This window comes from Fulmarus glacialis, unplaced genomic scaffold (genome assembly GCF_000690835.1).
Source record: "Fulmarus glacialis isolate BGI_N327 unplaced genomic scaffold, ASM69083v1 scaffold3638, whole genome shotgun sequence".
Classification (NCBI taxonomy): Eukaryota; Metazoa; Chordata; class Aves; order Procellariiformes; family Procellariidae; genus Fulmarus; species Fulmarus glacialis.
The window spans coordinates 34,896-56,008 of record NW_009228827.1 but is presented as its reverse complement, the minus strand read 5'-3'; the positions used below and the strand labels follow the sequence as shown (position 1 = coordinate 56,008).

The 21,113-nt window shown below is 46.4% G+C and overlaps 1 protein-coding gene across 1 annotated transcript in view; it reads right to left on the bottom strand.

Moving 5' to 3' along the window:
- Positions 1-21,113, bottom strand: part of MUSK (muscle, skeletal, receptor tyrosine kinase) — a 54,128-nt gene that overhangs the window by 19,178 nt on the left and 13,837 nt on the right. The window contains exons 6-9 of the mRNA XM_009583607.1: positions 8,613-8,737; positions 4,558-4,717; positions 3,033-3,039; positions 12-278 (exon numbers count right to left, since the gene is read on the bottom strand). Of these exons, the coding sequence (XP_009581902.1) occupies positions 12-278; positions 3,033-3,039; positions 4,558-4,717; positions 8,613-8,737 (559 nt within the window). The remainder of the gene's footprint in view (positions 1-11; positions 279-3,032; positions 3,040-4,557; positions 4,718-8,612; positions 8,738-21,113) is intronic.

The window sequence follows — 21,113 nt, the reverse complement described above, 5'->3', positions numbered from 1 at the left end:
TTTTAATTTACCTGCACACTGGTTTTGGAGCTGGCCCAGCTCCCGAGGGATTGCACTCCTGGAAGATGTAGTTACACAGCAGAGACTCAGCAGCTGGTTGGCAGAATGAACTCACCATTTTCAGTTCAGTCCAGGCAGTGTGCACAAGCAGCTCTTGGGTCTCCTCTGGGTCAGCATAGGAGGAGTTGAAGAAAACAAGAGCATTCTTCGCCAAGATAGCACTACACACCTCACCTCTGTACGTGCTGCAGTAGCCTGCATCACCCTTGTACAGCTTGCTGTCAAGGACAAGAGCATAGTAAGCTCACCGCCCTAAACACCTGCAGGAGCAAGATGCCTAGGCTTTGTTTCTGAATAAAGTGGCATCTGTAAGGCTAACAGAGAGTAGAGGAGAAGGTAGATGGTTATAACCACTAAAAACAGCTAATACCCTCCAAAAATGAAACTTCTGCGAGGAAACCCAGTGTGAGTGCCCTTTTGGCGAGCTCCAGGGCTGAGGCTCTGGCCGAGGATTGCTAGTATTATAAGTGGGCAAAAAGACTGAGCAATCATGCACAACTGTGACCTAGCATGGCCCCTCACCCTGCCCCCAGGGCCTAATGGGAAAATATCTTTTTTCCTGCTTCCCTGCAGAAGAGATCAGCCGTGCTGCTTTGCTCTCCTGACTAGCAACAGTTTAATTTTGGATGGACTCGATGAGCAGGAGCCGGGTGAGTCCCACCCGAACACATGCCAGGAAATTCTTCACAAGATCAGACCAGCCAAGCTGCTGCCCGCCCCTCCTCAGCTCCTGCACCCCTCCTGACCCTGCCTCTCTTCCACACACGTTTGGGTGGGACACACAGGGAGGAGGAAGGCACAAGCCTCTGCAATTTTCCTTCTGGTGCTTCCCTGCAAGGTCCATCCTCTCCTCTCTTCACCACACCTCCCACTTTGCAAACTCCTGCCGCAAAGCATGGGACCAGAGCTATGCCGGAGCAATAAAAAGCACAGCAGGGTCAGCTCCTTTGTGGGCCATTTATTTATCTTTCCTGCGTTCTTTGCATCTAGCAGGAGACGGCTGTCATTCCTCCCTCCCTTCTTCCCCACAGCCATCAAAAGGGAGCAGCAGGGCGAGGGCATGCGCAGGTCAGCCGTGCTCCCAGCAGCTCCCACGGCCGCCCCACGGCAGCAAGGTCTGCGGGTGCGGATGTGCCCTCCGCTCAGGCAGCCTGTGGGATGCAGTGCCCTGGGTGGGAAACCTGGGAAAACAGCCTCCCCTGTGTGTGGGGGACGGCCGAGTTGGGGAGGGAGGAGAGCTGGGTGCAGCTGTCCCCACTGCTCATTCGACCAGTTTAATCGGGGTCAGGGAGTTCAATTCACAACATGCCAACCATTTGGAGTAGCCAGCAGAGCTATTTGTATCTTTGCCTTTTATTTCTTTCCCCTGTCCAAATAATTGCCCATTGTCAACCCTGGGGGTTCTTGCTGTTTTTCTTCAGAAAGCTGGAGGTACATGGACAAGTGATTATACAGGATGCCCAAATTTCAGCTTTTCAGATGCTACTCTCTGTAGATGACACTCTCTGGCCCTGGTTTAGCTGCACTACTTTGGACTCATTGTCAATTTTTTTTTAGTATTATTTTTTCCTATATGTCACATTGACTAAAAAATACAGGTAGTATTCCTTGAGGTAGTACCAAAAAAGCAGTGATGCTGTGACATCACCCCAGGCTCCACAGACACCCCTTCATGTGACACAGGCACCCCCCGGTCCTGTACCGGTCCCACAGCCCGTGACATCTCCCTGACATGGAGTAGGTTTCTCCACAGCACCGTGCTGCCCCCAGGCCCTGCTAGAGCCCTCCCTGGCATGGCACGGGTCATGTTATTCACATTTTCCTGATGATGCCCGTTGGGCTTAATCTGAAATATGCGTCCTTCCTGTGCCCCAAGACGCAAAAGAGGGCACAGGCATGCATGTGGCAGCTGGACTGCTGACTTCAGTGGGCTGTAGAAGCAGACTGACAAGAGCCACCACCACTAATATTGTGATTCCTCTCTTTTTTAAAACCTTCAAGGAGACACAGGCTGCGATGGAGAAGCAGCAACAACATGTTTCTCTCAACGCCTTGTCACAGAAAGGGAATTTCGTGCAGCAAACGTTGAGAACAACTGTGGGACAGAAGGGTTGAGCATTTGATCACTGTTCCCATGCCTGTCACACCTACATGGGTGCAGGTGTAAGGCAGAAGTCTGCCATCATCATCAGGTGGTCACTAAATCACTTACAAACTTCCTGAATCAATCTTGCAAGCCTCTGTGAGGGAGGCAAGGACCTTCGCAGGGAGCCTGTGTCAGCAGAGTGGCAAAGCCATTTGCTCAGACTTTCTCAGGCTCTGCTCTTTGCTCTGAGGGCCAGTAGCTCCCAGCCCTCCTCCCAGGCTAACCCTCTCATTTTCCTTCCAGACTGATCTGCCAGTGCAGCATGTAGAAATACGCTAGGACTCTGAAAATAAAAAGCCAGCCAAATTGTTCAGTATTCCAAAAAATACTAAGCAAAAGTGCATGTCTGATCACATACACGTGGCTTTACCCATCCATAACTCTGCTTGGAACAAATATCTAAACCTTTCTTGCCCTAATCTGGTGATCACCGAACCAAAATATTGGCTGTGTACAGACAGGAGTTTAACTTGCAGTTAAGCTTTTGCCTGTAAATGTGTAAGGTCAGTGAAGTTGCAGATCCATAACTGCGAACAGAATTTACTCCAGAATATTCTGGCCACTACAGTATTTTAAACACGTTTACTGATGTGTGATCCACTGCTTGCTTGGTGCAGAAGCACCCTTATCTACCTGGTCCCAGTCTCCAATTAAGCCTGTATAAAGCAGCTCAGTGTTCCTTTCTGGTGAACCTCATTTGCATGCTTGGCATCCAGAAACCCGCTCCCTTCATTTAAGCAAAATTAACCAAATCCCCTTGGTTCATCATTCTTCTCCTCCCTGGCCCAGAGAAAATGCCCAGGCAGCCACAGAAAGTCATTCTTACCTCCACTCTGCTGGGAGGCACCAGATCCAGGAATTGTGATGAGCCAGGAGAAAGAAGAAATGGAAAAGACATCAGTGACACTTCATTGCCCCCTCTGAGATGTGGGAGTTAAGATTTCCATGATAGGAAATCTGTCTGAGACCTGTAAACTGTCTGAAAAAGACGCAGCTAAATTCTGTCCTTATTTTGCACCTTCTTGTGGGGAAGAAGTGTTGGGCAACACTGAACGCTGTATGGGGAGAGGGAATGAGGAAGAGGAAGATTGTTGACTGCAGTTCTTGCTGAGGTGAACTGTTGCACCCTGAACCCACACCTTTACCCTTATCCTTTCGGTCCTACATAACCAGCAGATAGCATCCTCTCTTTAAGCCACCCATGCACCCATTACTGCACACCGCAGGCAGCAGCTGTAACAGGTGGGAGAAACCAGGGCTGGAGGAGCAGCGCAGGCACACGGCCATGCCCCCACTAGCAGCGCCGCGGGGAGCTGGGCTGCGCCAGCACGGGGAGGAGGCACTGAGCATCGGCCAAGGAGTGGGATGCCTCTGCCATGGGACCCTCGGGAGCTGGGACAAGGTCGAGGCAGGCTCCTACTCACATATGGGGGGCTGCTCCCCTCTTGCTGAGCACAGGCAGCCTGGAAGAGGGCAGTGCAGCTTCTCCCACCAGCCTAAAGACCTGCCCTCCCTACTGCATTTGCAGATCTGCTTTGTGGGGCGTAGCCTTGCCTTGGCTAAAAGCAGAAGTGGGGATGTAAAATACGGTACTAAGAGACGAGTCTTTTATGGGGCAGAGCTTGCTGCTAGGTCTCAATGCCCAGTGTAAGAAAAGGCATGGTTATTTTCTCAACAGAGCAGAAACTGAGGCACAGAGAGAGGGGCAGATGCATGCCTGGTTAACAGCAGGACCAGGGCTACCACCCTATGTCTGGAGTCCCAGGGGATTCCTCTTTCCTCTAACTAAACGCCCCTGCCTGTCCCAAGAGGGAAGGCACAAGCTGCCACCTTTCTCTTGGTGTGATAAATGCTGTCACCTAGTTCAGACCATTGGTATTTCTCCTCTTTGGATCATCCTTTCCCTATTTAGTAGGTGTCCCTGGGAGCAGAGGTTACCCCAGGCACAGCGGGGTACTGCTCCAACAGGAACTTCCCTGCTTTCTGGATACAACCCCCTGAGAAACCAAAGTGCTCATGAAAGCTATTTTCACCTTGCTGTTAGGTGATACCAATGCTGGGTTATGGCCACGACTTCCTCCGCATGGATGAACTTACCAAGTGTGCTTCTGGGACACAAAGTACAAGACGGCATCAAACATTCAGGAAATGACAGCTGTGCCAGTCTCCAAAGTGTAAGAATATATGAGGAAATAGCCTGGCGGGGGATGCACTTGTACTCAAATTTAGCCCCCTGCACACTATCAGCTCTCCAAGGCTTTCCCTCCTCCTCCAGAATACTTTCCCCAGCAGGGAAGCTAGGACTGCCATTGCAAGGGTAAAAAATTAACACCCCTTCTTTCCCAGCATACCTGAAACACTGATGGTTGCTGCAGCTTTTGCAGCTCCGAAAGTTTTGCTGTGTTTGTTTGTGGCGAGGCAAGTGAACAGGCCAGGTCGGGTGACGTACACCTGCAGTCTGGAGTCAACCACTCTGTCCTTGACACTCTCTGCTATAGACCCTGCAGAAACCTAAGAGAGCGAAAAGCCCAGTGCAGTGGTGTTTCCAACAAAGGCAAACAAACAAACCAAGGAAAAATCTAAGAGATCTAGCCCCAAACATTTAAATTGGCAGAGAAAGATGTAGCAAGCAGATAGAAGTGGCAGAGAGCTAAAGCTCCTGGCGTTATTTTGGTGCTTTCATAGCAGCTGACTATGCGGACAAAAGCAAATGTTAAAGACCTCTCCTATTTCACACTTCAGCAATACTTTTGCAATTAATTTTCAGTTCCAGAGGGTTGTAGTCTCAGTTTTGCTCATGTAATTGAGCTGGATAATTACTCCAGGACCTTTTCTAGTAGATTGTTTGCCTATTCATGCCTTAGCAAGGAAGGGCACGAGGTGGCTTTGTAGACCCTGGCTATACAGAGGGAGGAAAGAAAATAGTTTGCAAGTTGTTGATTCTGGATTAATGTAACCACTGCCACATTTCCAAAGCAGTCATGAGCAAAGCAAGTGCTCTGGCTGCAACATTTGGGCAGATATCCGATAGATTTTCTTATCTCACACCTGGAAATATGGAAGGGACTGCAGATGTGGTGATTTTGGCCAGCTCTTTTCCCAGATCAGAAATTCCCAGGTAAATTATCTTGGAGCCTGTTGATTTTGGCCAGTTGGGCTTGATTTTATCCTCAAGTCTTTCCTGCTCATATGGCATTCATTAAAGTAGGATGACATGGTACACCAAGACTCCACCTTGCAAAGGCAGTAGGAAGGAGCAGCATTGCCTGCTCTACCCTTCATATTGATAGGAAGCATCAAGTGTAATTCAAGTGAGATGTGATTGCCCGTGGATCCCACTGGTGCAACCTGACCCTAAGGACAGGGAGAGATGTCTCCCTGGATCCATACCAGAAAAACACTCTACCTACGCATGTGTCTGAGAGATTAGAGAGATCAATCTGACCTCCCTGGAAGTTAGTAGAAACATGATTTCAATGGGATCTGTGTCTGCTCCCAAAGGTATTCACAGTGATAATTGAAAAAGCAAGAAGGGATGCATCAGTGTTGTATCACATCTTCAGTAAGCAGATTGGTTTTTCTCTGAAAAGATAATGCTGAAAATAATGTATTTGTTTTGCCTCACTCAAGTTCAACTTGGAGTTGTGGTGAGGGAATGTGCATGGAAAGAAATCACTAAATAACCAGACTAACACAGTTATTGTAAGTGTTGCATCAAGGATGGGTGGTATGCTGGTCACTGTGCAAATGCAGGGACCAGGGATATTTTTTGGCCTTACGCTGTGAAGAAAGTTCAGGTGAATGGGAGCTCAGGCGATATTTTTTCACAAGTTTCTCTTTTGTTACAGCGCTGGTCAGATTTATTTTTACATTTTTTTTTCTCCCCAGAAACGACTCAGCACTAAGACACTGCTGGGACCTTCCTGGTGGAAAGGAGAAATTTCTTTACAGGTTGCCCCTGCCTCCCAGCATCCACCCAGGAGAGGTGGCCGCTTGCCCTGAGCTGCTTGTGCTGATCCAGTTCTCTCTCCCTCTTCACCTCTCAGGCCTCAGGCGTACCCTGTCCTGTCAGCTCCCCTCCCGGCAGCACTGGACTGTGCCTGGTGAGCACAGAGGGCCAGGATTGCTCCTCTTGGCTTGGGCTGCAGAAGGAAAAGGGCGCTTAGGTAGCTGCAAGCAGTACGAGCTGTATGTGTGGTCACATGCACTGTGGAAAATCACAGGTGAAAGTGTCAGGTAGTTGTGCCTAGGACTTCCACACTGGCCAGCAGTTGTTTTCTCTACTGGGAACCTCAAGCCATTCCCTCTTGTTAATTGATTCCCTTGCCTTTTCAAATATGTTTCCTGTGATTTTTTTTCCAGCAGGTCTTTTTTTAGCCTTTAAAGTGCCACCTCAGCCACGACCAAAGCAGAGACCTCATCACATCTTCATACCTGGCTCACTCATTTTTTGAGGTGCGGAAAACTACAGTTTAAGGTCCATGATGACCCGCAGTGCATAGCGGGAGGAAAAGGAATTATGTTTCTGTTTAGGTAGGCAAGGCAGCTGCTGCACAGAGGAGTTTCCATTCTTCTCTTCAAAGGCAGCTCAATAACCTCAGCAGAGTCCCACTCTTTAAACCTCAGGACAATTACAGGTCGGCGTTCAGAGACCGTAATGCCGCAGGCACATTGCATCTTCAAGTGATTCACCATTGCTCACTCGTGAGCCAGCCCTCAAATGCACGCGTTCCAGTCCACCAATTTCCTGGCCTGACTTTCCCAGAGTCAGGTTCTCATTAAGGTCTCCTTGCTATATTTAAAATGAGGCAGTCTGGAAGACCACCCTCCTGGGACTGGGCTTTGCCTTGCAGACAGGAATGGGGCAGAGCAGATCTGACCAGCCAGGCAGTGGCCCCAGGCAGGGGCTGAGCATCATCTCACACACAGCTCTCTGCGGGACCGACGCACCGGTGGGAACTTGGCAGAGCATAGGTGTGTGCTCTGGAAATACTCTGCCCTTGTCAGGGACCCCAGGCTCCCCCCAAAAGGTTTCTTCCCCAATGGGGGGAAGAAGTCTTGAATGAACACCCGTAGTAGTCTCAAAATAATTATTGCCAGAAACTACCGAGGACCCACGGGGTTCTGCAGAGGCTGATCTGCTCCCTTTGCTGTTCTCCCTAGCGACCTTGAGGGAATATAGAAAATTAGCCCTAATCAGACTGGAGGACACAATAAGGTTTAGAGGGCATAAGGAAGGCAAGACAGCTTGCAGAGTAGCCCAGGCTCCTTAATAATGTATTTTAATACATGGAAAGAGGGGATACAGACCAGGATGGAGATAGCCTCCTGAAGCAAGGAACTGGAGCAAGAGGATTTATTGGTCCTGTTGGACAAGCAAGTCCACAGGAATGGCCATAGCCAGCTGGTCGCCAGAAGGACTTGGGGTTTACAGGGGGTCAATGAGAAAGAGCGGAGGCAAATTGCTCCACCTGCCTCCACAGCATCATGCCCTGAGGCTTACATCCTTAATAAAGCTGTTGGAAGACCACAGAGAGTATAAAACGTCCACCATAACTGTGTGAAGACTGGAGGTAACCCATGGCAGGCTCAGGCTGCAGAGCTGCTGTGACTGTGGTGCACCGCTCACTCCCAGGGAGGCAATATCGGGTGTCAAGCGGCTCTTCAGTTCAGCTGAAGGGAAGGAGTTGCAATAGCCTACACACTGACATGAAAGCCAGACAAATTCAAAGCAGGCACGTATTTTAAATGGTCAGAATAATTAGACCATGGAACAATTTCCTGTGAGAAGCAGTGGATTTGCATCTCTTGGTGCCTGCCACTGAAGAGGGTGTGCCTTTCTTGAGGCTTATAGCCAGGAATAAATTGGTGACATACTTCAGCGCGTCACCTAGGTCAGTCTAGAAAATTTCAGATCTATTCATCTGCAAATATGCTGTGCATACATGCTGTTCCACAGGTATTTTGCCTCAAGACAATTTGCTCTACCCACCTACCTCGGTTTGTGTTATTTTGTCAAATAAGCAATTTTGCCATGTTATTGTTACCACATTAGGAGAAAGAAGAGGAAAGGTGGCTGCAGAAATACTTAAAACCACAATGAAGTCCTAGAAACCCTAGCTCGGAGGAAGGTTGTAAGCATCTAAAGTATCCCTCATCTCGGGCTTTCCAACCCTAACAAATTAACTCACGCAACACCCTGGAGAAGGCGGAGAGTGTTTTGCAGAGGAGAAAACTGCAGCGGGGAGGCAAGGCGGGCTCAACTTGATTGCACAGCGAGGTGCTAAGTAAGGCAGGAATAGAAACCACGGGCACTGGCTCCCAGCCCCGCATTTTAATCCCTGGGCTGTGCTTCCGGCTGCTAGCAGCCCTCCAGGGCCAAAAGCATGAAAAAAGAGGCACTTACAGCTTTCCCATTTTCCAGCCAGGTGATGGTGGGGACTGGAAGGCCGGTTGCCGCACACCGCAACGTCACCACAGACCCGAAGGTGATATTTTGGGATTCGGGAGCCTTCAGGATTCTGGCAAAAACTGCAGGAGAAGACAAAGATGCTAGTTGAATGGTGATGTAAAGCTGAGGCTGTGCTGGCGTGGGGATGCTTCCTCCCCGACAGGTCTTGAAATAAGCCACGGCCCCATGAACAAAAGCAGAGCATAGCACAGGCTTCCCGGTGAGCAACAGCCTTGGGAGAGGGACGAGGAGGAGAAAGAAAGTGATCGGCGTGGTTATGTTCTGCACCTTACAGACCGAAATTTTACCTCTGGAAATTTCTACATTGTCTGAATTCAACGCCTCAGAGCAGGTAACGTGCAAAAAACCAAGGGCAAACTCATCAGTAGCGTGCAGATGGGACAGCTTACAGCAAATATGCGGCAGGGTACCATGCTGCCCTGCCAAGAGTGACCTCATGCAAAACTTTTTCAAAACCATCAAGGGAGACCATCAGTGTGGTCATGTACCGTGAAGGTTGAGAGTCAGATAGGCTCCTCAGTGTGACTGCAGTGATTAGGACTTACATGGAGAGCCGCAAACCCCAACATTTTCCATGCCACAACAACCTGCCCTAAGGGGAGAGAGTCTAACATCAAGTTATGGGGGAATGGCTGGCAAAGACGTTGGGAAGCTAGGACTGCAGGGGGAAAGTAGGTTTTTAAAGTGACTTTTCATCTCTATTGTTCTTGCTTCTTTTGTGGCAACATGGTTACTGGACAGTTTCAAGATAAGCAAGATAAGCGCCTCCCTGCCCTAAGAAATTGGTTTTTTTTGGGGGGGGCAAAAAGAAAAACTGAAGTGTTTTTGCTGAAAACTTGTTTCAATCCAGAAACACAAGTCTGATGGCCTTCACAAGCTGTATTTCAGCTGCTGTACTTGGACCACATAGAGGAAAGCAGAGAAGAGAGACATTTCCCATGTGGAACATTTGAGATTTGACCCAAAATTTTTAATGGAGATGCCTGAATGTCTGTGCAGAAGCAGGCTGAATAGTTCTATGCCATTTCTTACTCCAATTTCTCATGCTTAGTGAGTAATGCTCGCTCTCTACCTTCTGTGCTGCACAGCAATGACTAAAAGTCTGCATCAGAAATTTTAGTAAGCAGGGGAGTTTCCCTTGGAGTTCTCAGACAAGCCTGATATCTTGTTTGCAACTTTTGCTATCTGTATGGTTCCCCTCACCAGCATACCTGATCATGTCATGGTCGTCTTTGTCTCTGTTTCCCTGATACACCTCTTGGCACTGGCCACTGGTTGATCCCAGATGGAGATCTCCAATGCAGAGCAAGTAGGAGACCAATGACAGACCCTTCAGAAACTGAACATCTGTCATTTGGGAGGCTTCGTCTCCAAAATCTCAGTTGGAATAAAAAAAGTGTATGCTTTCCAGATAGTCCTTCCACTCAATCTTGGCCTGGGAAGGGGCTGAGATTTGTGTCAACGAAGAGCCTAAAACCAGCTTTTGTTCATGGATAGGCAACACTAGGAGTACATTTCAGCATAGAAACTTTTTTGTCTCAGGAGCACAGCCATTCAACAGGCTCCTGGGCAGAGGTTTTTAGGAAGATTAAATTTAATGTCAGTGAAGTGAAAAGGGTGGGAGGATATGTATTATATTCAGCTTCTTAATTCCTCTACTGTCTCCAAGCAGTCCCTCAGCACTCTGTCAACACTCTGTGCCACTTGCTTAAAGCCAAAGCAGAGCAGCATCAGGTCTGCTGCATCCCCCTGCCCCTTAGTGAGGCAGCAGGTATGAAGCTCCACCACTAACGAGGAAAGCTGCAATCGCTGGCCAGGGACTTTCCTGACAAATAATAAGCGAAATGAAACCTTTGCCTGGAGTTTCACTTCAGGTCATTAACACCAGATGGTTACGAATTCAGCCCCAAGCGCCCCAGGCCAAGCTCATAATTACTTTTATACTTCATTCGGAGAAATACTAAACTTCTGGGCCTGTCCCTTGGCAGCAGTTAAGTGCACATGGCTCCCACTGAAGCTAGCACGTTAGCTCCCAGAGCCAGCCCTTAGTGCTTTTCTCATGCTGCTGTTGGTTTCTCAGTGTGCTGCTGGGACCCTGCCCGCCTGACAACTCTGCTGCTTGGATCCTGCCCACCTTAATTAATACTGAAGTGATGAATTAACAGTACCCTGTTAGCCGGTGCCAGACACAGGCGCGTATGCCCTCCTCTGTACAGGCTGCTCTTCCAAAATCTGCAAGGAGCTGTCAGTCAGAAGAAAAAAAGGCACGCTTCGAAAATGATGGCAGTTGCACAGGCGGGGAGCAAAGCCACAGCGAGCATGGTGGCTGGTCCGGCTCACGCACTGCGCCCGCGGGGAGGCCAGAAAGCTGCATCCCACTCCCTGCGATCCCCCCCCAGCACCTATCACAGCACTTGCTTTAGAAGCCCAGTACACTGCTGGCGTGAGCGCTTGTCTGCCAGCATAGGGAAGGCAAAGCGTCAGGCCATTCAAGCCTAAAACACCAAATACAGGGGTAAAAAATCCAGCCACAGCTGCTAAGCATTCACATGTTTCTCGCGGAAAGTATTGCAGGTATATTATCTAGCACAGGGAAGGATGGCTAAATAAAAGTGGGCCTGTAAGGAATTAAGCTGATTTCCAAAAAGTGTGGAAGAATGGAATCTCCTGCTACCCCCAGTGCCACTGTGTGCATTTCCAGGACTTTCAAAATTGAAGTTACAGATTTAATACTTTATCATTTCAAGTACTTATATTTGAATGCTTTTTAAAAGTATTTTACTTAAAGTTCAGCTATTTAACTTAAGTACTTAGCTCTAGATACTGTGAATGGAATAACCTGGTGGTCTTTTACATTAATTTATTTTTAAGTGAGAAATTCCCCTGGGACAAGACCTGGACTCCCCAGGTCCCAATGAGCTTCGGAGTGCTGCTGACTGGCACATCCAGGGACACATTTTCCAAAGGTTCTTCATCACTTTGGGAAACAGCAATAAAAAAAATAGTATCAGTTATTTTAGCCCCATTATCTATGGGTGGATGATTGACACACTGCCATTGCCAGCAGACTTGGGTGCTGTGGGAAAGCCAGGGTTGTGTGAGAGCAGCCAGTGTCACCTTCCACCAGTGCAAAGCGGGGCAAGACACCAGGATGAGCTCGAGGTCCATTTTGGCAACTGGCTCAGCAAGGAAATCTGTCCTATAGCTAAATGGAGAAACCCAGCCGCCAAAACTATGACTTTTTTTTCCCCCACTGTATTACACAAAGAAAGAAAAGAGGCAAAGACGAGGAAGAAATGGCGACCCTGATGGTGCCAACCTAAGCAACTGGTGGGGAGAGGCGAGTGAAAGGCAGGAAGAGGAAGGAACAGGAAATGGCAATAAATGTTTGTAAAATTCACATTATTTGGTGGGCTCAGGACATGGGTTTGTTTTCATTTTGCCTTAGAGTGAAAATTCCTAACAATCAGGCAATTTTTAACACCTCTGTTACTTGCCCTCCTTTTCCAGATCCTCCCAAAAGTGGATTTTGACATAACCTTTGCCTGTTTAGCTACATCACCACAAGGTTAACAACATACACATCAAGACCCCCCCAGGCTCTCAGCACAGGATTTACCCAAAGGCATGCCAAAAAGCAGTTAGGGAAGGCAGGCGAACAGGGCTTCATTTATTTATTTATTTAAGTGGAAAATAAAACAGAGGAGCTGGAAATGAAATCCGGCCAGCTAAAAGCCAAGCCAGCATGTTAAGTTTCACTCCCAAGCCCCCTAATAAATGTCCTTTCTTTTACAGCTCTGCTAAATGATGTGCTATGCACTGCAGGGCTTGCTAGGAGGTATCTGCGCTGCGGCCAGCTGCTCTCGTTTCTGAGAATTAGGTAACATCATCCAGTCCAAACAGTAGGGCTTTAATTTAGTCACGAAATTTTTATACTATAAAAAGATTAAAGAAGGGTCCCCCCCCAGCCCCTGGGTTGCACGGCTAACTCTTTCCAGGTGACTTTGTTTTCCCGTCGCCTTTGACTGAGCTGTGTTTCATTTCCAGGGTTTGGGGCCCGATCCTGCAGTCCTGGCAGATGCCTGCCCCCTGGCTGGGTAAGGCCTGTTTTTTTGTTAAAGCAGGCTGGATTGGGCCACTCACATTCAGGCAGCAGCCTGGGTGGCCTGGGGCCTTGATGCTGCTTTCGGGAAAGGACGAAGTGATGCCCAGAGCTCACGGAAAACCCTCGTGCACCCAGCCCCGCTGCAGGAGGACACCCCTTTTAGCCAGGGTTTCACGAGCCTTAACGCTGGCTTTGGCGCACCAGGCCCAGTCCAGCACTGGGTTTGGGGGATGGCGTGGGTTTTTTTTCCAGAGCCTCCACTGGCTTTGGTGAACCTCAACTTTCAGAGAACACAAGCAACATTTGCCAATGTATGTGAATTAACCCAGCCTGTCAACATCCACACATATTCACGTCCAAGAGTTTGTTGCTAGTCCTGGCATACTGTAAAGCATACCTGATAGTCCAAACCAAGATAAGGCCACCAAGAGCTAAACCTGTGTTAGCAACCACCCGGCAACAGTGGGTGCATGCTCCCTTCCCACCACAGTCTGAGCCTGGTCTAACACGTGAGCCAGACCTGGCCTGTCCATACTGCCAGATCTGATATCTCAACCTGCTCCACTTTCCCCAATTGTTTTGCTTTTATCATGAAAAATGGCCTTTTGGGTGATTACAGCCAGGTCTTACGCTAAAATTTTTTCCAGCTAAGCTGCAAAACATGGTGGATAAAGGCAACTCCTATGTGCAAAAGGCCTTTTCCTCTGGTACAGCTGGTGCCGTGTTGAGAACCGATGTGTCTACACTGCTGGGGGAATTGGTAGGCTACACATCGCCTCGGAAACTTTCCTGATATAAATACCCTGGCAAAGCCTTTGCGCTGCGTACTATTCATGTGTAAGCATTTAGGAGCTAAACTGCAGGCATTTTTTTGTTCGTGTTCGCCGATGTTCCCATAGCTCTTTCGTACTTCAAGCATGACAGATTGAAATGACTCCTTCTCTACAGAGGAGTTCTCTGGGCTTTACTAATCCCTAAAAAATCATTTATGCTTGCCACCTATATGCTCTGAAGAACCATAAACTTGTGCCAATGTGTTTTCAGTCTTTTGCCAGTGAGAAGTCCAGTCGTCTAAATACCCATTCAGATTCATTCATCTCACATCCATTCACTCCTGACAAGTCTAAACCAGACAGTCAAGGAGACGTAACAAGCAGAGGGGTTACCATTTCCTTCCCACTGGTGAGAGATGAGGGGAGGTCTGACAAATACGTTTATAAACACATAGAAAGGCACAGCATTTGTGTTTTCTGACATTTCAAATTAATCTGTGTAAGATCCCAACAATTCTTGAAATACCAGGGCTGAGAACAGGCCGCACATCACGCTCATGGTCGCAGAGAGAGCCACGCTGAGCTGTGTGCAGCAGCTAATTGCATGCCAAGAGCCATGGCTGAACAAGCGAGGCACAGTCTCTGCAGCTGACACGGCAGGACCGAATCCCAACTCGGAGAACAAACGAATTCTTCAGTAAGCATGGTCAGCAACTCCTTTTGCAGTGGCAGCAAGGGGCTCTGTGCATGGCTCACCACACGCCTCCGTATGGGAAAGGCTCACATTGTACATTTGCCACTGCTCAAGGCGTGCTGCCACCCTCCCACCCCGTTCTAAAATTTCTGGGTTAATAATTAAATCCTGAGATAACTGCAAGGTCAGTTTCACTTTGATCTCTGAGTACTTCTTATCAAAACTGCAATATTTATCTTTTTGCAAGCCTACCAAGTAATCACAAAGAGGAGCAAAATGCCACAGGCAAAGCTGATATGAGACACTTCCACTTATCTCTATCAAATTGCTTCTCTATTTTTATTTAATCCCCGTCCAAAAATGCTTATTGCCAGAGAACCACGTGTATAGAGATTATCAAAAGAAAAAATATAAAAATGCAGTAGGAAATGCACACAACCACTGTATTCTTTCTCAAGGAACAGCACTATTAGGTGGGGGCCCCAGAAGAGCAAGCTGCAGAAGCACTGTAAGCAAGCAGTACTTCATCATCTGCCTGCCCCTCACCTGGTTATCATGGTAATCTGGGAGGAGAACCCCCACAATGCATTTGAAATATCAGCGTTTTTGTATAAGATCTCAAAATCTCCAAGCTCTTCTGGCTCCTGATAAGTGATTTGGGAGGTTTGGGGCTTGTAGTAGTTCTAACACCTCATGCAGCACAGGCCAGACAGCACAGCAATACACAGACACTCAACCTGGACCCTGAGGCTGTGAGACGGAAGGCAGGGACAATTCAAGACCTGTGTGGAAGGGAGATGGAGGAAACCACATCTCCATCCTGAAGCATATGCCTTCAGATTCTAAGCTCTGGTGTCTAATATCAAAGCAAGTTTTTCGTAGCAAGGCAATAGCTTTTCAAAGTAACCTTATTCTAGAGTGAGATCCAAGATTTATGGGTGGTAGGACAATTTGCATCAGCAGAAGGACTCATAATGTTAAATGCACCAGCCAGCACAGGAACTTCTCAGCTGTGAAAGACACTGCATCGCATGTAGATGTCTCTGGAATCCTAAAAGCAGACCCTGCAAAAATGCAAAGCTATAATAACCAGGAGCAAAATGTAAATAGATAGCTTATATCCTGTGTAACTATATAAAACCTGTTCTGTACAAATGTTCATTTCTATATACAGAGCAAACACCAGATTCAAGGACAAGCGAGGATAACGTGTTCAAATTACTTCCCAAGGAAATGAATAAGGAAATTCTTTTCATGTCAGTACTGGTCTTACGTATGTGTTTGGTTTCTTTGAAGGAGAGACCCTTACAAAACTCCCCATGGCTTTTCTACAGTACCGAGACAGACCGTATGCCATTTAACTCTGCCATTACCTGTTACTGCATGTGAAACTGGAAAAGAAGTTCTCAGCCTCCTGAGTCAAAGAGCAACTCTTCTGCTCATTCCAGTCGTAATCACGACCCATCAGAACCGCTGCCAAGGCTGCCAGTTTGCCTGCGCATACTGAAATCTCCACAGCTGCACACAAGTCTCCCTCTCTCCCGCTCTCAGGAATGGAGCAGGCAATTATGGGAATCACTGGGATACCCGAAACTGAGATAAGCCCTGCAGCATCCTGACATCTGGACTCTACCAATGGGTAACAGCAATGCCATAAATTTAATTACATGCCATGTGAAAAGTGCTTCCTTTCATCTATTTTAAAGTGCTGCTAGCAGTAGCTGCTAGGATGTTTCTTGTTTTAGGGTGATAGCAAGTAGCCTGTTCCCTGCTCACATTATCCACCATGCATGCTTGGTTTTCAATGCTGAAAACTCTGCTAGTCCCTCCTAACACAGAGATCCATCTTCATTCCCTATTCTCAACTCCTACTTTGAGATACCCTTTTTGTGAGGGCCTGCCTGGGGCTGCATTCAATTTCGGAGATGTGAGGGGAACATTCCTATACAGAGCAGCACAACAGCAGACACTTTGTGTTCCATTGTATAGGCACACACACCTTAGAAATATTACGTGACACTAGAACTGGCATTAGTGCTAGAAGCAAAATCTAGAGTTGTACAGTTTGGAAGAGTCAGTTACAGTGGAAAACAAGAGCAGGGCTTTCATCTCCGCCAAGGCTACTTGAATGAGAAAGATGGAAGGAGGTCATTGGAAGACAGAACCATCAGCCTCAGAAAAATGGTATTGGTCCACAGGCACTCACCAAACTTGGACTTTTAAATCAATTCTATAAAATTTCCAGATTGCCTTCAAAACCCTCCCTTCTGTATCTTCAGCCACAGCTCTATCTTGGTTTCTCAATGTGAAAAGGCAGTCACTTCAGGATAGTTGTCCAGGGCCAGTTTGCTCTGGCCCCCTTTATCTGACAGCTATGGATATTCTCTATCCTTGACTCTCTTTGCTGTTGTGCAGGAAACACATGCTTCCTAGCTACAAGCCAGAGGGATTTTGTCCGCAATATCTATTTTTTTTTAAATACCACAATTCATGCAATGATGTGAGAAATTCATATATTTTTAAAGTGCCTTTCCAAACTCTTTTTTAGGGGAAAGAGGTTTTTTGCAAAAGCAAATAGCAGGTTTAAATGCCCATTAAAGAAGAATTGCTCATCAGAAACCTCGTGTTCCCTGGAGGCCTGCTTTGCAGCTCCTCAGTGCAGGAGGCCACCCCGCGAGAAATTACTCGAAGGCAGTGTGCACCTCATGCCTGTGTCACAGCAGAGCAAGCCTCAGGAATAAACTGAATAGCTCACGCTTGTTTGTGCATTTGCTGAAGGTCTGGGGCTGTTTTCTTTCCCTGCGGCTTGCCCTGTTACCCTGTAATTAGGGCTGTAGTCGTATCTGCAGCATCTGAGAACCTCGCGATGACTCTGGTGAATGCAGTAGGTAGGAGGAGATTTAATGAGGTATTCTGGGCTTTCAGTTACGCCCATGCCACCCCTCGGAGGCCAGTCAATTGCTTTGGTGTAATTACAGGCAAGCTAGGTACTATTTTCTTTCCCTGTAATGCTCCCTCCCCGCAACCCTTTGCAATTTTTAACAGCATACTGCAGTATTCACCATTTACTGCCATAGGACACTGCCTGTCGGTACGTACACCAGCATCACTGTGAACAGGGAAGGCAATCCTTTCCCAGGATTTCTGCCTCTGTTCACAGCAGAGCTAAACACTCTACCTCAGAGTCGGTATCAGAATTTCCCTAAGGAAATTTCGCCCAGGACTTAAATGCAAAACTGCAAACTTCTTTGTCAGTCTGTTATTTGGCAATCCGTCTCACTCAAAACATACTGCCTCAGAAAATGGCACAGATAAAAATTCAGATTTCACATTGATAGCTGATCCAAGGCGGCAAGAGTCAGGGTAACAGTGCTGATTGGCTGCTTTGGTGGTCTTTTAGTACCTCCCCTTTCTATTTCGTCTACACCAAGTACAGAAGTGTTGACACAAAACTGTAGAAAACTTTCTGGATGGCACATCTGGAGTCAGTTTTCATTTGAAATAAGGCCCATCTCTGGAATGTGGTCCATCCAAATTGATAGATTAGCTGGACTAAATACATACTTTCATTCTTGTTACTAGAGTTATGGTGCGGCTTTCTTGTCTTTTGATTTATCTGTGATGCAGATTTGTCTTAAGACTACATAAGAAGTCCACAAAACAGCTGAAGGAGGTTAGTGCCTTACACTTTGTGGGCATTGTTAACTAAATAGCCAAGACACTGCTTTCTATTGTCATCAAGTCTGCTGTCCCCTCACTGCCTCCAAGAATTAGACAAAATTGTTTTTAAAAAAAAAAAAAAAAAAAAAAACAACACAAAATCTACACTGAATCTACCCATGTCCTGGCAGATCCTTTGCTCTGAAGGGATGATTCTCCAAGGAAGACCTTCCTGTTTTTAAGGATAAGGCGGTTCTCACAAGTGGCTTATAGGGGAACATTTTTGTGGCCTGTGGCAGGGTATTATTTTAGTAGCTAGTAATAAGCAATAAACTGCGGGCAGGAAAAGACTTCTATCTACCAGGGTTGGAATGCAAAAACAAACAATGTCTAAGTCAGGGGAGCATGAGGAGCATTGCTTCTACCCTTGTTTTGTTTTGTTTACTTCGCGTGCTGTCACATAGTAGCACAGGAGGAAGTGGAGCAGGAATACTTTGACAGAGGGATGAATGAAACTGCCTGGATAAAGGATCAGTAGTCCTCAACCAATGCCCCCATTCAGCCAATTGGAAACTGCAGAGAAGATCTAATCCAAAAGTATTATTAAATCCGTGGACAATCCAGTTAGTTTCTTGATGAGCACACTGGATCTTCCAGCACTTGTCCTAGCTAATTTGTCTGTTTGTTTCCTGACAGATTTATGATTGCTGATTTCTAGACATGCCTTTGTACAGTGATGACTTCGAAACTAAACCTTATTGCACAGAATGCTCCAAAACTCCTGAGTTCCACAACTCTCTGGTGCCACAGGCTGGAGATCGATCTCAACTTCATGTGAATCACAAGATGGAGGTGCAATTAACTCAGTACACAACCAACAGGACCATCTGTATACTCCTTCCTTTTACATTACAGTCCATGTATTTATGGCCTTTTTTTCTTATTCAACATTAAAAATGCATCACTGGGCAAATTGGGAACACCAGAGGTTTCACTGGCTGCATACAACACCTAGAAAGGCAGAACAGGAAGGTTCTTCATGTTCAGGGGAAGAAAAGCCTTTTTTTCAGGAATTCTGCACACAAAGTTCCAGTATGCAAGGCTAAAAAGCACAGTAGACAATTCAGACTGTCTTCCTACAGCAGAGGACTTCCACGCACGTGCTTCTGTTGGAATGGAAGGATACGTCTCAGAAGGACATGCTACCCTCAGTTGTGTTAGTGCCTAATCCACCACAACCCTTTGTACATTTTAATGGCAATAACTCCATTCATTTCCAGAAAATGCTCTTTCCATAGTTGAAGATATAAATTAGGCTGATAAAGAAACATATGGTTTATAGCTTTATGCCTCATCTATAAACAGCTATTACTTCTAAACCGTAAGCAATTCACAGTCAACTTTTCAATTTCTTTTGTGACTTTTTTATTTTGAAGAATGAAGAATATATAGGACAGGAGCCCATTCTACCAATTCATAAAGTGGTACTTTCCTTCCCCTAAGGAGAGAAGGAAACATTCTCCAAAACAGAGCAAAAAACTCTGCCAGAATGCAGAGCCCAGGTCAGGCGATCAAGCCTGTAAGTCATTGCAAAATGTATTGTTTTACTGCTGTTTTGCAATAGACACTTCTTATTTGATTCGGGAATTGTATATACTTTGAGTATTGATTATAAGCACCATATCTGAAAAAGATAGCAAGAGATTAAAGCAAAACCATCCCATGGAATTTATTTCACACATTAAAAAAAAAACCTACCAGACAGCTTCTTTCTGTGTCTGAATGACAAGCATGCTCATAACAGGAATATGCCCATGCCTCTTACCAGGCAAGAGCTCGTGGCTTTAAATTTATTCCTTCAATGTCATACAATTTATACATAATGGGTATGGAGAATATAATTGTTACACATGTCAAGCCGTAGGGATTGCAGAGGGTGTACAGTTTTAGGCAGCAGGTCCGGAAGCTGAACCTTATGAGCCCTTGCATTGCTTTTGCTGAACTAGTCCTATTAATGGACTGGATCAATGTCACTGCAAATAGCAATGAAAACCAAAATACCTCCTGTTCTACAGCCTATCTTACATAAACAGCTGTCCAATGCATGAAGGAAAAAACAGACAAATGTCTCAATAATGCTGCCTATCATGCAAACCCTACAGATTTCAAATGCTCAGACAAGGGCCAAGAAATGCATTACTGGCACAGCCTAAAAGTCTATATCCTGCCCTCAATTTTCACTGACATCAATGGGAATTTCTGCACTTGAGGACAACTCTCAATATTACTGAAGGCAATAGTTGGTCTCCTATTTATTTCCAAAGCAGTGATCTTCAGGTAAAACTGGATGGAACATCTTAGCCATCACAGCTAACATCTTGTCAATAAACTTCAGCCTTCAGACATCTGTGTGAACTACAGATCAGGTAAGCATGCAAATGCTTCTATTCTACCATAGTCCTGAATCCTGGATTCATCCAGGAACCTGTCAGCCACAGATTCACTTTGGGCATAGTAGAACAGTCAACAAGAAATTTGCATAAATCCTTTGGCAAGGTATTTCTTCACTGAGTATATAAATGCTCTTCTCTTCTAGGGTTAGCAGAAGTCTTTATTATCAAAACTGATAGTGTAGCAATTAAACAGCTAGTTAGCAAAATGCTTAAGATGATAGAAAATGAATACAAAACTGCAGGTCAGAAATGTTGCCTCCAGGAAATTAAAAACACATTTCTTGGCAAACAGCTAAGATTATAATATTGTTCCTTTATCTCAATGCACATGTTACCTCCTGTAGCCATCTCTGGATGTTCATGAGCAACAGGAAGTCATCCTCACACGCTAATTTTAACAGAACCAGCAAACTGATAATTACTCTTTTTTTTTTGCTTTGCAGAGCGGTGTGGAGAAGGCTTGTTTCTGCCTATTGCACTTCTGCCTCACACCAGTACTTCTACTAGTCCTTTTTTCCATAAGTTGCATGGGGTTTAACTAATTTGACAAAGGAACCAAACAGGGAAAAGCCGACTCAGTACACCCATGCAGCTTCCGCACAACTGGAAACCAGCGCACTGGTGGAGGACCACTTCATAGTGACCCCAGCACATGTTGGAAAGAACCATCCCTGCTCCTCCAAGGTGTCCCCTCAGAGCTAAACCAGAGGCATGTGTCATTTTATTGCTACACACCAAGATCATAAAAAT